General features: G+C 39.9%; 1 protein-coding gene across 6 annotated transcripts in view; it reads left to right on the top strand.

Annotated features, from left to right (window-relative positions):
• Positions 1–17,367, top strand: part of LOC306928888 (contactin-4-like) — a 215,373-nt gene that overhangs the window by 95,687 nt on the left and 102,319 nt on the right. For all 6 annotated transcript variants that reach the window (XM_079509172.1, XM_079509173.1, XM_079509176.1 and 3 more), the window contains 2 exons: positions 4,101–4,233; positions 15,522–15,697. In XM_079509172.1, coding sequence (XP_079365298.1) covers positions 4,101–4,233; positions 15,522–15,697 — 309 coding nt within the window. The remainder of the gene's footprint in view (positions 1–4,100; positions 4,234–15,521; positions 15,698–17,367) is intronic.

Below are 17,367 nucleotides of genomic sequence, written 5' to 3'. Positions count from 1 at the left end.
CACGCTGCACATTTTCGTTCAAAGGAAGTAGTGGACATGTTTTGGCATCTATTGTTAGGTATGCCCTATTATGATTATGATGAAAAATGCATTTGTCATTTCTCTACATCTTTAAACGCACACGCTGTAGGCCAAGGAAGAACCTCTGCCCCAGTATTCAAATCGGCCTCATGGCAGTCCTATACATTTGGTCTATACTGTAACTCTTGAACCGTAGGTTGGACAGTCATAATTTGGAGTTCCCTCCATTCCTTGGATCATGACACAACTACTACATTTTGTCCAAACATTGCGCTCAGTAAACTATCTGTGTAGCCATGTGATTAAGATGTATATGTCAGAGTTACCATAGATAGAGCAGAGTCCTTTACTTCTCCTGTGCTAAAGTATTTTGACAATAACGTGGGGAAAATACATTCAAATACATAAATTTAATGCTGATGTCAAGTCTGGATTAAGATTAGCACTGAGTAACTGAAGCACTGTCTGTAAGGAAGACTACTTTCTAATCCATCCATCCCGCTTAAGTCTTAACACATCACAGATTTGTGCATGTAGCACATGATTAGTGTGACCAAATCCAAGAAATATTTTGACAACTGAATAGGTATTATGACGCAGTATGATAGACAGGGCTGGACTGGGACAAAAATTCGGCCCGGGCATTTTCGCGTGAATTTGGCCCAGACCGGCCCACCACAACCAGCGCGCAGATAGCAGAAACTCTACCACCCACTCCGTCGAGGCACACACAAACAAACAAGCCCTAATACCACGCCCGGACCTTTCCTTGTGGCCTGCCGCCTATTGGCCTGCCTGCCTGTCCAAAAAAAATAATAATAATAATATCATGGCGGCCCCCTACGGTCGCGGCCCACCGGGAAAATGCCCGGTATGCCCTGTGGCCAGTCCAGCCCTGATGATAGATAGAATGCAGTGATACTATTATTAACATAATGAATGTGATGATAATGTTCTTTTTCATTTCATTCGAAATTTTATTTAAGAATTATTTAACCATTGTTTTGCAATCGCGACCTGGCCATAATAAGCAACAAAAAGTATGAAACTCAAATGTCTTAAATCCAGTCATAAAATACTTTAAGATTTGAAACAAATCTTTGTTTTTGACTCATGGCAGGTGAACTATTCATTCGAGGGCACACAGACAAAGCACACATTAGCCTCAAGTCCACAGCCATGCTGAAGGAAGGGGTAATGAGGCGAGAGCCTAGACTTACCGCTTGCCGCTGCACAAGCCCAGGTTTCAGGGAGCTTTGCTTTGGGCTTTTGCAGGGCTTACACAGTAAAATTCTGAGTGTTCATTTATTTCTACAAGTGTGAAAATGGACCTGCAAATTGCTGTCTTCCTTTTTCATTACCTTTTTAGATGGAATCACGTGTTGATATTAGTATAAAAGCATGTTAAAATCACATGGAACTGTCTCTGCCTTTAATCACTTTGCATTTAATCAAAATACAAGAACTGTTTATTTTTTTATTGTCTTAAAAGTCCTTGACTTGGTAAAATATGTTTTGCTTGTGACAATGTCAACAAATACCTAATTAATTTTCAACCAACTATTCAACAAGGTCCAGTCAGCGGAGTGAGTATCCAACCAAATGTTTAAAGAGCTGTTAGCGTGAGTGATTGATTACTCAGACAAACAAAGACAGGACACCTCTCCATACTAATCAGGGACCTCGCTTTAATGTGTTTTGTTAAAAGACATTTCTGTGTTACAGTAACTACATGTCTGCATACAAAACATATCAAATCAATGAGAGAGTTGTACTTGCTTAAGAATGTGAATACATATACAGTTCTGGCCACAACTATTCTACACACAGCACTGAGTAACTGAAATTGGTCACTGTAAATTAAACGATATCCTGTAAATTTAGAAAATTTGAAAACAGCAATAATAATAATGAATGAGCTACTTTTTTCTAGAAAGATATGAAGTATAATGTGACATACAGTATAGAAAATTATTTTATCCTGGTTATTTTTAAATAAATATATAATAATGGCAGAGGATAGATTAATAATATAATGATCATAAATTATGATATTAAATAATAATACATTATTATGTATTTGCATACAAAGTATATATGGGTGTAGGCAAACTAGACCTACAGTTTAATGATAGCCTGGTAAAAGGTGAGAATAAGGCATTCATTATGATGTGCATCTTGCTTTACTAGAGGATGTGATCATTGTGCCTTGTGTGTTTTACTGAAACATAAACGCCTGTACTAATGTCATCTCAATGATGCTATACCTATCTGTTGGTCTACTGTACATATACTGTATGTTGGTACTATAAGTAAGACACACACACACACACACACACACACACACACACACACACAGACCTCTGTATCGTTCCAATTTCAGTTGCCCTCTGGTGGCGGGCGGGTGGTGTTACAGCGTGACACACAGACACACAGACAGACAGTTTTGGCCAGCTTCTATAGTTAGTGCTCATTTCGTTCGCAATCAGCAACCTCACTATGCCTCTCTCCCATTGCTGCCATGTCCCTTTTGTTTGCTATAATTCTCTTTGTGGTCACAGTGGGTGGGTTATCAAGACATTCATTTATAGTCACAGTAATGACATTGCCATGCTTTCAAATGATGCAGAATGTTCTGCAGCTCTCACCTTTTTATTTTATTTTTTTGTTAATTGATTCACCACATGGGGTCCAAAAAATGTGTGATTTATATTCAAGGGTCTTGTGGTGTGCAGGCTGATGGTAGCACAGTGGCGGAGACATTTGCCTCCCAAACCACGAGTGCTCCTGCTGGCAGAGGATGGATTCCTGCCAGAGCCTCTACCTTGTCTCTGTCATAGCTTTCTTAAGGCAAATATAATTTATACTTCACAGTACTTTCTATATAAGACCAGGCTGCACTGTCAACTAACAAAAAAAGCAGTGCTAGAATCTGATTTATAAACCTTTATCTTTTTGAGGGGCGCCCCTCCTATGTCCAGCTTTTGGTGTGTGTAAGTAAGTGTAACCCAAAATTTGTCCTACACATTAAATGCCATTGACAATTAATGGGCAATTTTGAGTGTAACACAAACTGAATTGAAGACTAAGGTGAGGACGCAAATTATGATTGGCCGGAATGAGATGATGTATGATGATGTACGATGATAAGAGCGCCCCTCACTTCACACGGGTGATTTTATTATTTTCGCTTTGATTAATCATTTATCCTTTTAAGCATACACAGTGAATTAGGCATTCAGCTGTTATCAACCTCCAACATAACCATGGGATCCACTGCCAATAATTCAAAGTTTTAGTTATTACACAGCACATTGCTTTTAAATTAATTGGACACAATTTAAACAACTATATGGGTCAACTTGTTATGCTGGAGAGTGTTTTAGCAAGAAGAACTATGAACATTAAACAAAATATCAAAATGAAAGTAATGGACTAGTGTGGGTTACTATAGGACTCCATATGCAGCCTGCATTGGCCATTGACTGATCCCTATAGTAGCACAGAAGCTTAAAGTAAACATATTCTACTGAAATAAGTAGCCTGTAATCCCACCCCCAGGGCAAAGATGAGAGGGTTACAAAGAATATTAGTTATGCTTTATTCCACATCCTTACTGCCATTTTAGTCACACGCTTACACACACATAATGACACTGCAAAGTGGAGTAAATGGAGACTTCCATTGTGTGCATCATACACAACTGAGGAACACAAACCACACAACTAATCTACAGAGACAACACTCCAATCAACAATGTGAGTAAATGGGATGTAAGTTGACAAAAAGGCAAATGAAAACACTTTGCCTGACGATTGTTCAATATAAACCAGGAGCTATCTTATTACCACCTAAATAGCTTCTGAAGACATGTCTCATTTCAGATCAGTCTTCTGCGTGCTGTGGTCTTGTGTGACAGGCAGAATGAATTGATGTGTTGTGTGTGCTTGTGGTTTTGCTCTGCTAATGGTTTAGAAGTACTGACCTGTTTTCCACCGCTGACTAATTGCCTGTTTTGCAAGCAGGTTCTGTGTCTAAGCGTCAAGCCGCCTGTGTTGTCTTTCCTCTCTACCCTGCAGAGAGTGGTGTCCTGCAGAGTCCTGTCTTCACCAAGCAACCTGGCAGCATTGTGTTCCCTGTGGACTCCTTGGAGAAGAACAGAGAGGTTGTGTTCAGCTGTGAGGCACAGGGAAGCCCACCTCCCCTTTACCGGTAAGTACAACAGAAGAGTGCTTCATGTCGTTGTCGTCGTCGTCCCCCCCACGCATCATCTACACATTATCATTATCTTGTCATGTGAAGACATATCTCTCAGATTTGTCATATTCCTAAAAAATAAATAAAAATAAAAGTGATTAAGTTGATATGTAAGGGATAATATCTGCCTAGGTGGTCATTGTCGGGAGATAATTCACCGACAGGGGGTTTAACCACCGACACGAAGCGGAAAACAAGGAAGTGAGTTGATCAAATAGAATCCATTTTCGGATACCGCTTCGTCTATTTCTCGCTCAAATGTTTTCAAAAACATTTTTGAGAGCAATGTTTAGCTGTAAATTACATTGTTTGTGTGTTTACATGGCTGTCATGTTGGAAACAGCAGGGCACAGCAGGTGCTCCGAGAGTTTGATTAGGCATCGGTCTGTTATAGAGCGGAACGGTCTGTTATCAAGAAATAACACATCGCTGAATTCTGCGATTGACCAATCAGAATCAAGCATTCAACCAAGCCATGTGTCAATATATCTCAGCTGTGTCTTGAGTCTTGGACATACTGTACATGAGGACACATTAGGAAGGCTTGATTGTGAACATTTAGGCCCAAATATGGTGTGCCAGCAGCAGCACTGGGTTTCTGAAGTCAGATCTTCAATACTTCTTGTTTCCACTTAACACTAATTATGCTAAGGACTTACACGTCTTTAGAATCAAAACCACGGGGTGCCATGGACGTGTATAGGTATTTTTTTAGGTATTTTTAATTGATTGGTTGGCCTTTCCTTCTTCAGCGTACTCCTTGTGTTTCATGCATGCACACTGCTGTGCACCTCCACTCATAACTCTAAATCTAGGGCGCTCTCCATGGTTTTGACCAAAAGAGCAATGTTCTGACTTCATTTCTGACTTCAGGAATCATCTCGTTTGTAATATAAACGCTTCTTAGAGAGACTTTAGATGTACCAGTGTGAGGTAAGAACAGAATATTATGCCTCCCGGTTCTGGGGCGGGGGGCTTTTCAGCAGAGTAAAGTCTGCTGGCACTCTAGCGCCATTATTTTGAAGAATTCCCCAGCAAAAGAAATGTTAATATGTCAGTGTGTGTGAGCTTTTGTTTTCCCTGTCTCCTGAATCACTGAATCTCCTGGTCACTTTTGGCAGTTGTACTGCTGTTCTGGTGATGCCAGAAGATGCAGTCACATGCACAAGCAAATTGTGTTTCCTCATCAGAAAAAACTGCTCACTTCTCCAACTTGCCGATTCTGTCATTTAATAGTAATGCACTAGGTGCTGCAGGTGCACCTGGCTCTTAAAGGGAACGGAAGACTTATGGGTCTAATTCATGTTATGCCCAAAACACACCCATGTACAGGCACTAAATAAAACCCCTTTGCCTTTGTGCCTTGCACCTTATTTGCGGCGGCGCGCCCAAATATTGTGCCGTCTAACTAGAAGAATTGGAGTTGTGTAAAGTTAATTGGCTACTCTAAATGTAAAAATTTGAAAATAAATAACACCTCCTATGAAAATACCTGGTCCCTCACATTGTTGCTAAACTACACTGGAAGGAGAATACCGATGCAATTTGAAAAGACAGTTCTAGACTGTGTAAAGTCAGATCCTTTAAAGATGGAGTGCCGTGATGTTTGTACTTTTTCTGTTTTGTATGTGTCTATGGAGTTAACATTAATCTGATAGACCCCCAGGTGTGGTTAGAATATTGAAATATGTCTTTGATTGATTGATTGAATACTTTATTGGCAGAAATGTAATCAGTACAGGGTACAGTCAAACAGAAATGTAATCAGTACAGGGTACAGTCAAACAGAAATGTAATCAGTACAGGGTACAGTCAAACAGAAATGTAATCAGAAATGTAATCAGTACAGGGTACAGTCAAACAGAAATGTAATCAGTACAGGGTACAGTCAAACACACTTCCAAAGGGATCACCGAAAAAAGTCCTTGCGGTCTTGTTTCCATTCAGTTCCTGGGTATTCAATTTATAATCATGACATGAAAAATAACAACAAAATTCAAATCATCATAAAAGGTAAAAAATAACAAAAAATATGTACAGGTTGGGGAACAAAGAAGGGGGTTATAAGGAGGTGGGGGTAGTCACTAGACTAAGGGGTGGGGGTAATCATTCCCCTCCCTTTGGCATGCTGAAAGGTGGATTTTCAGGCCTGTTTTAAAGGATGCCAGGGATTTGCATTTTTTGAGGGATGGAGTCAGGACATTCCACACTTGGGTGGCAATTTGCCCATGTTTGTTTTGAAAGTGTGGTACCAGATCGTTGTTCTCACTTCCTCTTGTATTGTGGCTGTGGGAGTCGCTCACTTTTTGAGATAGTTTGTCAGGTATGTGGGTACAGAGGGCATAGAGGGCAAAGCTGCTTTTACAATTTTAAATGTCAGTCCCAATTTCAATTGCCACCCTAGACTTTCAAAATGGGTTGCAAAAAAATGGCTCATGGGCCCCAGACCGAGGAGTAGTCGCATTAGTTTGCTTTGGGAGGTTTGTAGCTTGGTCTTTAGTGACATAAAGATGTTTGAGAACCAAGAGGTGCAAGCATAGTCAATGTAGGACTGAATTAGGGCTCCAGCTAGAGTCTTGAAACGAGGAAATTCTGCCCAGAAATCTTGTTCTTTTGTTTACTTTTTTGATTACCCTTGTTGCCATGCTTTCACCTGTCAGTTTTGTTGTCAAGAATACAGCCAAGATATGTAATCTCTTCTTTGCTGGAAATTACTATGTCGTCAACACTCAACTCTGAACATTTACTTTACTGAGAGCATGTTTGCTCCCAAAAAGAATGGATTCTGTTTCTCTGTTTGGATTTTGGTTATTTTCGAACTGAGAGCCTCCTCAACGTGCATTTTGTCCTCCCCCAAAATCAGGAGTGCTGAGTCGTCAGCAAACAGGAACAATTTGCAGTTACAGGCAGCATTCATGTCGTTAATGTAAAGTAGGAACAGTAACAGCCCTAGAATGCTTCCTTGGGGAACCCCACAATTCACTGGGAGGGGAGAGGACATGGATCCTTTGATGTCAACTAATTGTTCTCTTCCCTCTAGGTAGGATTTCATCCAGTTTAATGATGCACTATCAAAACCGATCGCCTTCAGCTTGTCCTCCCTGTGTATTTTTGGTTTCTTCCTGAAAGCTGAAAGCCTTTGAGTCAAAAGGCCCAATCGAAATGACAGTGATATAGTGATATCACAATATCAACCCCTCCCCTAACCCCTCCCCCTTGATCATACAACAACACCTGTGGGTGCGGCTTTAGTTCAGGTGGATCACCAACCAACATGCAAACCAGGCATACTTAATGAACTGTTGGGTGTGGCCACATAAAAACATAATTTTAACACTTTTTGTGTACTTTATTTTTTGTTTCTCCTGGTCTGATGGTACCTGATGATCATGTTTTTGATTTTTTTTGGATGTTATTATATCCAAGAATGAGTGGTAAAGGTGGTAGAGCCGCGCGCACCACAGACCGACTTTTGGGACAAAACTAAAGTAAAATTAAGGTAAGAAAATGTTTAGTCTGGAATTCTCCATTAAAGTCTTTTGGCGTTTTAATGTTGAATTTAATGCAGAGGTTTTCTGGAGTGGCAGCATTACCACAGAAGATAAGAACAGACTGAATAAACTAATCAAAAGCATGGTTCCATTATTGGCATCCCCCCAACTCTTTGGAGATTGTCACAAAGAAACAAAGATAAAACTACGCACATATACTGCATTTACGAGGGTCATCCTTTTCATAGGTTTTTTTAAAAGGCTGAGGAGCAGTTTTAGTGCTTGTTTTATATTACGGAAGTCTAGAAAGTCCTTTATCTCCACCACCATGAGGTGGCTGTCTAATTGATGATCTGTACTGTATAGAGGTAATCTTTGTTTTACTGTGCAGTTGAGTGATGGCGGCTGTTTTTCTCCCTTGTTTTCTTGCTGTTTGTCTCTATTTTCAACTATGTTGTTGGTGACATTATGACTTTCCCCTTTCGGGGGCGACAAAATATATCTCCTTTGGAAAATGCTTAATTTAAACAATGCAATGTAAAATTGCATTATTTATCGCTGAAATTGCCTTTTGACGGCTGTTTTCCAAAGTGCCGAAATCACCTTTGGACGACTATTTTAATATCAATTGATTTCAATGATCAATTGTGTCCTGTATGCGCTCATAACACTCATTTCATTTGTCTAAATGATATGATCCTAATTTTCAAAAAGTATGTTTTGGGTGGATTAAATGACATTCGCGGGACATGATACACAGCAGATTTTTCCTTCCTGACTCGCAATTTCCGGCCAAATCGGCTTTCAATTTAATCATAGATCATAAAAGTGTTCAGTCTACAGTACGAATATATGTAAGGGATAATATCTGGCTAGGTGGTCATTGTCGGGAGATAATTCACCGACAGGGAGTTTAACCACCGAGGCGAAGCCGAGGTGGTTACACTCCCTGAAGGTGAATTATATCCCGACAATGACCACCTAGCCAGATATTATCCCGCTTATTACATGGCTAACTAACATAAATTAATCCATTGATCCAAAACACAACAAAAAAAGTATTCCATAACTTCGCGCTGGCTGAGTCTGCCCAGCTGCAGGGCTGAAGCACTGTCGGAAAACAAGGAAGTGAGTTGATCAAATAGAATCCATTTTCGGGTCCAGCTGCTTCGTCTATTTCTCGCTCAAATGTTTTCAAAAACATTTTTAAGAGCAATGTTTAGCTGTAAATTACATTGTGTGTCAGTAGTGTGTGTGTTTACATGGCTGTTATGTTGGAAACGGCAGTAAATCAAGCGGGCGCAGCCGCGCAGCTGGTGGTGCTCAGAGGGTTTGATTAGGCAGCGGTCATTATACAGCGGAGCGGTCATTATCATGAGATAACTCACCGCTGAATTAAGCGATTGACCAATCAGAATCAAGCATTCAACCAAGCCATGTAATAATAAAGTCTAACTCATGTTGCTATGATTAGGTGATGTAATGATGATGTAAAACAAACGGTGTCAAAACGAACATTAAAGTCTCTTTATTGTTAATGGGATTTAATGTTTGTGTTAGTGACTAAACAAACATGAATTTCTCTTCATTGTCAATGGCGTTTTTAAAACAAACATTGACCTAAAAACAAACGCTACTCACCAAAACAAAAGAGTGTTTAAGATGTTGAAAGCCTACTTTCCTTTAGAGAACACTCAGAGCGCCCCACCTCGGGGCTAAAATACACTTTTTGGCCAGCAAAGAAAATATTTCCAGCACTCTCTACAGATAGAAAAATCCCATTAACCATATTTTTTCTTTGAGTGAAATATTTTCTTTTCTGGCCTAAAAGTGTATTTTAGATGTGAGGTGCGGGGCTCAGAGTGTTCCCACTAAGGAATTAGGCTTTCAGCTCTTCTAAACTGTGTTTGTTTTGGTGAGTAAAGCAGGGAGGTGCACGCAATGGCTCGAAAGTAACATACCGTTAAGGATAACTCCTTCTTCTAACGCTATGGACCAGAGCTAGGTTTATTGTACTGTATAACCTTTCGCAAAACTAACAAAGATTCATTTGGGATCCATTTGGGATCAAAAGTACCCGTTGTACTTGTACCTGTATTTCTGTCTGTGTCTCTTTTATGCCCACACTGTATACTGTATAGAGATCTCTGTGTCTGTATCTGTTTTATGCCCATATATAGAGTTCTGTGTGAGGCAAGTCCACACCCACAACACCAGAGGAAGTTCAACGAACAATGTACAACCCAGATTCTGCACAAACAAGGGACTAAATTATTTTCGCTCCTATGTCACCAAAATGTGGAACGCCCTACCAACAGTCATTAAGACATGCGAATTCCTTGACTCCTTCAAAACCGCTCTCAAAGGGTACCTACGGACGGCTGCAATTCGAAACTGGCCTCCGTAAAATCTGAATCCCCCCCCACCGCCCACCCCTTTTTCCCCTCACTGTATATGTTTCTTTTCCCTTTTTACCTCCCTTATGATGAATTCCTGTTCTGTTCTTTGACTAAACAAGTGTAATGCTTAATTGGGTCGTCCACTCACAGTTAACAGTCATTGTATTGAGTTTGTGCTTGAAATGTACTGTAATTCTGCAAACTGTTCAATCAATCAATCAATCAATCAATCAATCAATCAAAAGCATGCCCAAAGTAGAGTCCAGGCCAATCCTATTCCTGGCCTGTCTATGTTTATGTCTATGACCTCATATTGATGACAGGTACTCCATATATGGGGATTTGCAGATGTGCCGATAATTTTGTGAGATCCGCTGATACAACCAACTCTGTGAATGAGGACCTGAGGGAGTGATGTACCGAGTTGAAAGTTTGCCTCCTATTAGCTATAGCTGTCAGAGAAATAGCTACAAGAACTGTCTCTTGATGTCAGCATCAGGATAGTGTTGACTAGTCTTTTGAGTAAATCAGAAGACTCCCAAAATCCCATTTCAAGAATGAGTAGCTCCAGTTCATAGGAAAAAAAGAATGCAGTTTGTCTTTTGTGATATTCCCTGGCTTATAATCTTTCATCCTAGACTTGACTCAGTTTTTCCTCTCAGTAACCCAGGAATCTATGCTTAGCTTTCTGTGTTGCCAACTTGCCACTTGCCAGTTCAAGTAGTTTAGTGCAAAGAACAGCTGTCTTCCCTGCTATTTCTCCTTTGCATGGACCATTAGCCTATCGAAAGGTTGGTATGTTGTACTGTGGATACTAAAGGTTCAAATCAATCATGTTTGCTCTCTGAAATTGCTCTGGTGAGTTTTAGAAGGAGTGGTACATTTCATAGTTGGGATTGAGCCAGACGATGACCTAATCCGCTGTTTTTTGTCAAGGTCACTGAACGGCTTTGCCATTGCAGCAGCAGCCTTAAGCTTCTTAAGATGTCTTATGCTGGGAAGACAACTGTTAAATCATGTTCAATGTACATAATATTGTATTGTACTCTGACTGGTGGTTGATCAGCACTACCAATCACTAAGATAGTAATATAATTACATTTATTTTCATTTTACAAATTTTCACTTTCAATCTGGCGTCCCAATTTGGTTTGATTTGATTTTCCTGAAAACATAAGACTGGTTGACATCAGGGTCCTCCATTTTCAATAAATCAGAGACACCAATTCTTACATTGGGCAATTCTTACAACTCTGAACATTACATCATAATAATAAGCCAGATGGAATGGTAAAATGCAACTTGGGCACAATCTGTTTTAACATGGCTGCATGAAGCATGAAGATCTTGCTAAAAATGAGCCACTATCAACATTTGTCTTATCTTGTATTGTTATAACTATATAGACACTGTTCCATACCACACAAAAGGACTGTGCTGTGCCTGACATGCCTTTGACCAGATGATGGGTGGCACACCCATCATTATGCTCCATGTGTTATGATTACAGAGTTTACAGAGTTTACCGCACACCTCTGTAAAAGGCTAGCGTGTGTGTCTAGACTCTTTACCTGGATTAGTCTAGTAGTTAATAAGAATATCCAATACATACAGTAGCATCTTCATGGTGTAAATGTCTTATCTCTGCCAGCCAGGCCAGAAGGCCGGAAGGTATAGATTATGTTGTCACCCATGGATTAAAGTTGTCAGTTGCCACAACTGATTTCAGTCATTTTTTAGAAGATTAAAGAGTATTAGAATGTGCCCACGCCCATTTCGGCCTAACTGGATTTTGTGTTCTTCTTTGTATTATCTGATTGAACCCTAGTTGATTCTTAGACCCATAGTGAGTGCCACATATGGGTTTTGATATTCCATACACTGGTGCCTGACCAATAGAGCCAAGGAGAGCACAGGCTGTAGCACTTCTGGGGTGGGGACTCTGGGGAGCAGCACCCCCAGACCCGGCACCCCCAGACTTAATATCAACTCACAAGCACATCATTTATCATGATGAAATGATTCATATAAATGTATCGCCTTGTTTCTGCGCACCACTTTTTTTTTACAAGCTCACAACTTTGTGGACTTGTATATCTGCTATTTTCTGCACATATATTTGCTGTAGAGGGGGGAAAGGATGGGGCCAAGGATAGACCCATGAAGAAGTACGAAGTCAACAAAGTATGTAGTGTTTCAGTTGTTGAGTTGAATCCTCAGTGAAGACTTTCATTATGCATAATATTGAAACCAGAAAGGGCACCTTTCATGTCTGGTGAATTACTTTGCTCCTTCAGAGATAAAACCTTTACAGTACATCAGGCAGAACCAATAGCTGAGCATGATGCTTTAGTCTGTCATGCTACCCAATCAATTTAACGTTCTCAGCAAGTGAGAGGGATGACACGACAATGAAATATTAAAGTCATTTTTTTTGTTCCACATCAACAGTAAACAAATCTGTATGGACCTCTGCTCTCCTCTATCATTTGTCATATAATAAGGCTCCTGAGAGTGTGCACTTACTTAATTCTGAATTGGATAAAATAATAACAGTATCGCCGAACCAATGTTTGTTAGCGCTGTTGTTTTCCATCGTTCAAACCTATATGCATTTCACTAGATGTATCAGTAGGCAGAGATCTCTGATCAATACTTTAAATCATGTTTTTTGGAACAGTTTAAGGTTTAACAATATGCATTTAATGTCTAGACATAACCAGCGACTGGTTGACAATGTGGTGGCACTGTTTTGATTCCAGATAGTGGTCACAGGGCTGCACATTAGAGTCTGGTTTTCTACAGTGTGCCTCTTTCTTTTACAATGCCTCTTTCACAGTTTCTTTTGACAGAAAAGCTATTATGCCTCAAAAGTATAGTGGCATAACAAAAAGAGTAAATACTGTGACGAGCAGCTTCACTCAACGACATCTGAATACTGTGTGTGTGTGTGTGTGTGTGTGTGTGTGTGTGTGTGTGTGTGTGTGTGTGTGTGTGTGTGTGTGTGTGTGTGTGTGTGTGTGTGTGTGCGTGTGCGTGTGCGTGCGCGCGCGTGCAGAATTGCCTTTTCGCATCATGGCTGACACATATTTTTTAAATAAAACATTGCAAGCTCATGTGTGTTTTCTCTCCCTTCCCACTGAACTTAGACCATTTGGAGTGAATACAAAAGTAAAAGAAAATCCAGAACCACTTTTTTTATTTTTTTAAAATTATTTATTTAGGGACATCCACAATATATACAACCATTTTTTTATTTTTAGACGGGAACAAAAATAAATAAAATAAAGCATATGGGAGAGATGGTATGGATGATGTGTACAGAAATTAAAGTACAATACAATATAATACTCATAGGGAGACATACGAGAGTATTTGAAACTGTGAGCGGTAATTAAAATAAAAACAACAAAACCAAAAAAGAGAGACATGAGTAAGACAGAATCATTCAATCCAATCGCAAAGGAATAATATATTCCACCAAGTTAGACCAAAACTTTATACATTTCTCTTTCTACAGTCTGAGAGAGAAAGTGATCTGTTCCATATCTATCCATTATTTTATGGTGGGGGCCTCAGGAAGCAAGCAGTGTTGTGTAAATACTTTTCTACATGCAGATACCGAATAGGTATTCATCAGATCTTCCCGTCTGAAAATGTGCATGTCCCAAAAATAAGGGCAAATTTGCACCAACTATTGTATTTATTGATCTCTGAAATTCTGTCCAGAAGGTTCTAATCAGAACCACTTTTTTTCTATGCATTACTCACCCCATACACACTTCAATTCATGAATATTTTTGAGCGGTATCGCTCCCATTAAGTGACCCATTGACCCCTGCAGCTGAAGCTGATTGTGTTCGCATTCAGGTCACACACACACACACACACACACACACACACACACACACACACACACACACACACACACACACACACACACACACACACACACACACACACACACACACACACACACAGTAACTATAACAATAAAAGTATAGATGCACTGCTCAGTTCACACGGGTGTGATGTTTTGTTTTTGTTGCATTCCTAAGCCATTCATTTGATGATCATCAGTCGTTCCCTAAGGAGACACAAAGAGTAGTAGAATAGAAAAAAGTAATGTTGGGGGTGAACTATTCATGTATTCTTTTTAGCTATAAGGTTACTTTCGTAACCCTGCTCTCTCATACAATGGTGTCGCACAGCGAAAGCCGGAAAAGTGGTTAATAATCTTGTGGAATCAAATTTGCATTGCAAGTCCCAATAAGTGATTAAGGGCTTGTTTCATGCCTATTTATCTGAGGCCTCATGCACACGTATCAAACACTGGGGGGGGGGGGGGGGGGGGACACCACCAGCAATCAGCAATCAAACACAAATGTTTGGTCAAACCATGTGACTCCCATTGGAAAATCATTGTGGTGGCCAAAAAAAAAAAAAAAGACCAAACATTTGTTTGATGGTGTTTGATACGTGTGAATGAGGCCTGAGGCCTTGTACACACATGTCGGACGGACATGCTCTGTTCCGTCCGTGTTTCATGGCCGCCTCAATGCTTTTCCAATGGAAGTCACATGGTTTGACCAAACACTTGTGTTTGATTGTCCCCCTCCCCCCATCAAACACAAGTGTTTGGCCAAACCACGTGACTTCCATTGGAAAAGCATTGAAACACGGACGGAACTGTGATGGTTATACATCACTGACAACCATATAAATGTATACATCTCTTTTCTTTTCTGCTTTTTTTCCCTTCATAACCCAGCTTTAATTAAATAATGGCTGTATGCTACTTTCAATGGATTTTTCTACAGATTTTCCTTCCAGCCATGTTTGTTTTAATAAAGGACTCTATTTGGGAGCATTGGATTATCTGTTGAAATGATGAGGGAATTATACTCTCCGTTGATCACCTCTAAGACCAATGATAATCATGTGGACAGGTCTAGAATACAAGGTTGCACCCATTTGTTTTAATTGCGTCACCATGATGATCAAGCAGCATTTTTATGCTGTTTGACTGGAGTCTGGCAAGATGGATGGTCTGCATTGCTGTCTGTTGTCAGGTACTAAAGTCCTCTGTGCTACAGCAGTACACTGCTGTTTAGATTAGTGCTAAACTGGGGTGGGCGGGGCTGAGAATATGATTTCAGGGCCATCTCCACCTTTTATTTATATCCCGTCGAAAAGCAATCTAGTAGATCTACAGGTTACTTTGCTTTTATATTTTAGTTCCAAATTCTCCCCTGGTCCAACTTTGTTTCCCCTAAATTGTTCATTGTATTAAGTATTCTTCAGTTTTCTTATTTTATATTTTGTCTTTTTTCCCCACTTCATATGTGTTTAGGTGGAAACTTAACAGCACAGTGGTCAGTCCCAAATCCGGATCTCACTACAGCCTATCTGGAGGCAACCTCAGGATCAGCCATCTGAACAAAGACCGGGATGCGGGCACGTATCAGTGCCTGGCCTCCAACTCTTTCGGGACCATCGTCAGCCGAGAGGCGAGTCTAACCTTTGCATGTAAGTTGCAACTATGTTCTGTCTTTGTATACAATGTAATGGCGGCTTCTAATGTAATGGCGGCTTTTAAGGGCATAACATTTATGTCAGGGGCAGTCTAGGATAACATGATGTTGCTGTGGAACGGAAAAAGGTGAAAACCTTGTATGTCCAAATTTGTTACTCATCAGGAAATGGGAAAAATATGTTTGAGTGGATCCAATGTAGTTAATAATCACAAGTTCATTAGAGGCACTTAAAGACTTTTGCTTTCAAAATGTTTTACAAATTGTGAAAATAACAGATCTACTGTACAAGCTCACCACGCATCGCAATGTGTTATGAGCTTGTAGATTGGCCATTTTTTGCAAAAACCTGAAATTGGAGATACAGTACAAGGTTTCTACCCGTCAGCAACTATGATCAACTCCAGTGATTTCAGTGAAAACAATTGCTTGTGGTAGTAGGGTTTCAGTAAGAATTGCTCATGATGGCTTATTGTATCAAAGAACAACAAATTAACACCAAACAAAGTAAACTTTCCAAGACGCAAATTACACCTTGTGCATTTTTCAGATTGATGCTTTTTAAAGATTTTCTCCTGTTTCCGTAGAGCATGAAGATAGATTGTTTAAATGCTCTTGATAGGTCTAACTGGCAGCCTCTGGACTCTATATATTCCTAAAGCAAGCGGAAGTCAATAAATGCCTATGTGCCAGTTATTGGACAAGCATAAATGATGACATTAACGGTGTTGGTGAGCGATAGCTTGCTTAGATTGAATTCTGAAGTCTCACGTTTGGGGACAAGGCCACCAAACCAGTCCCTTGGACTAGAGGAAAAATTGGTCTGAACAATGTGATTTTGTCATTGGAAACCTGCTGTGATGCAGTGACAGTTGCATCAATTGTAGGGCTCTGACCTTACCAGGTTTGAGCTGTTGCCAGATAATCAGGGAATGCATGTGTGACCTAATGCCATCTATCTTCTTTATTACACTTGGTATAGCTTAATTAATTCACCATGATTGAACAGTGAAGGTTCAAGAGAATAATTTAAAGGGCAACTGATATTATTAGATAGTACAGCAATTTACATCCAAAATTAAGACTATCTTCTTGGAGACCACATTGCTGTGCTGAGTATTATATATTATATTAAAAATAATATGGCTCGGGTGGAGCAGTGGTAAAGTACCTGCCCACCAACGCGGAGGTTGTGGGTTCGAAACCACTGTTGTGCATCTGACTTTGTCGAGCATCTTTACTCTTTATAGGGAGTCATCAGGATTGGTCCGTGTTTGGGACGGACCAATTTGTGTGTTATCACAGTAACAAACAAATGTGTGTGTGTGTGTGTGTGTGTGTGGAGAATGCCTAAATTGGGTGCCTAAAAAAGCAAAAAATTATAATATGTGTCCATGTCAACAGTACCAAACCAAGTACACAGGCATGTTTGTAGATGCTGTAGGGTATAACCCTCTGTATCAAATATAAATGTATTTCAAGGCAGCGCCGCACGTGGCTCTTCCATGGGCCATAGTGTAAGGCAAGATATCACTGGGTAAAATGGATAATGGATAATTAAAAAAAATAAAAAAAAATTAAAGATTTTTTTTATTTATTTATTTTTTCACGATTTTTCAAAAATAGCAGACCTACAAGCTCGTAGTGGCGCGCTATGAGCTTGTA

Source organism: Electrona antarctica (genome assembly GCF_951216825.1).
Source record: "Electrona antarctica genome assembly, chromosome: 9".
Classification (NCBI taxonomy): Eukaryota; Metazoa; Chordata; class Actinopteri; order Myctophiformes; family Myctophidae; genus Electrona; species Electrona antarctica.
The sequence above is the reverse complement of the archived record's forward strand: the minus strand, read 5'-3'. Positions and strand labels throughout refer to the sequence as shown.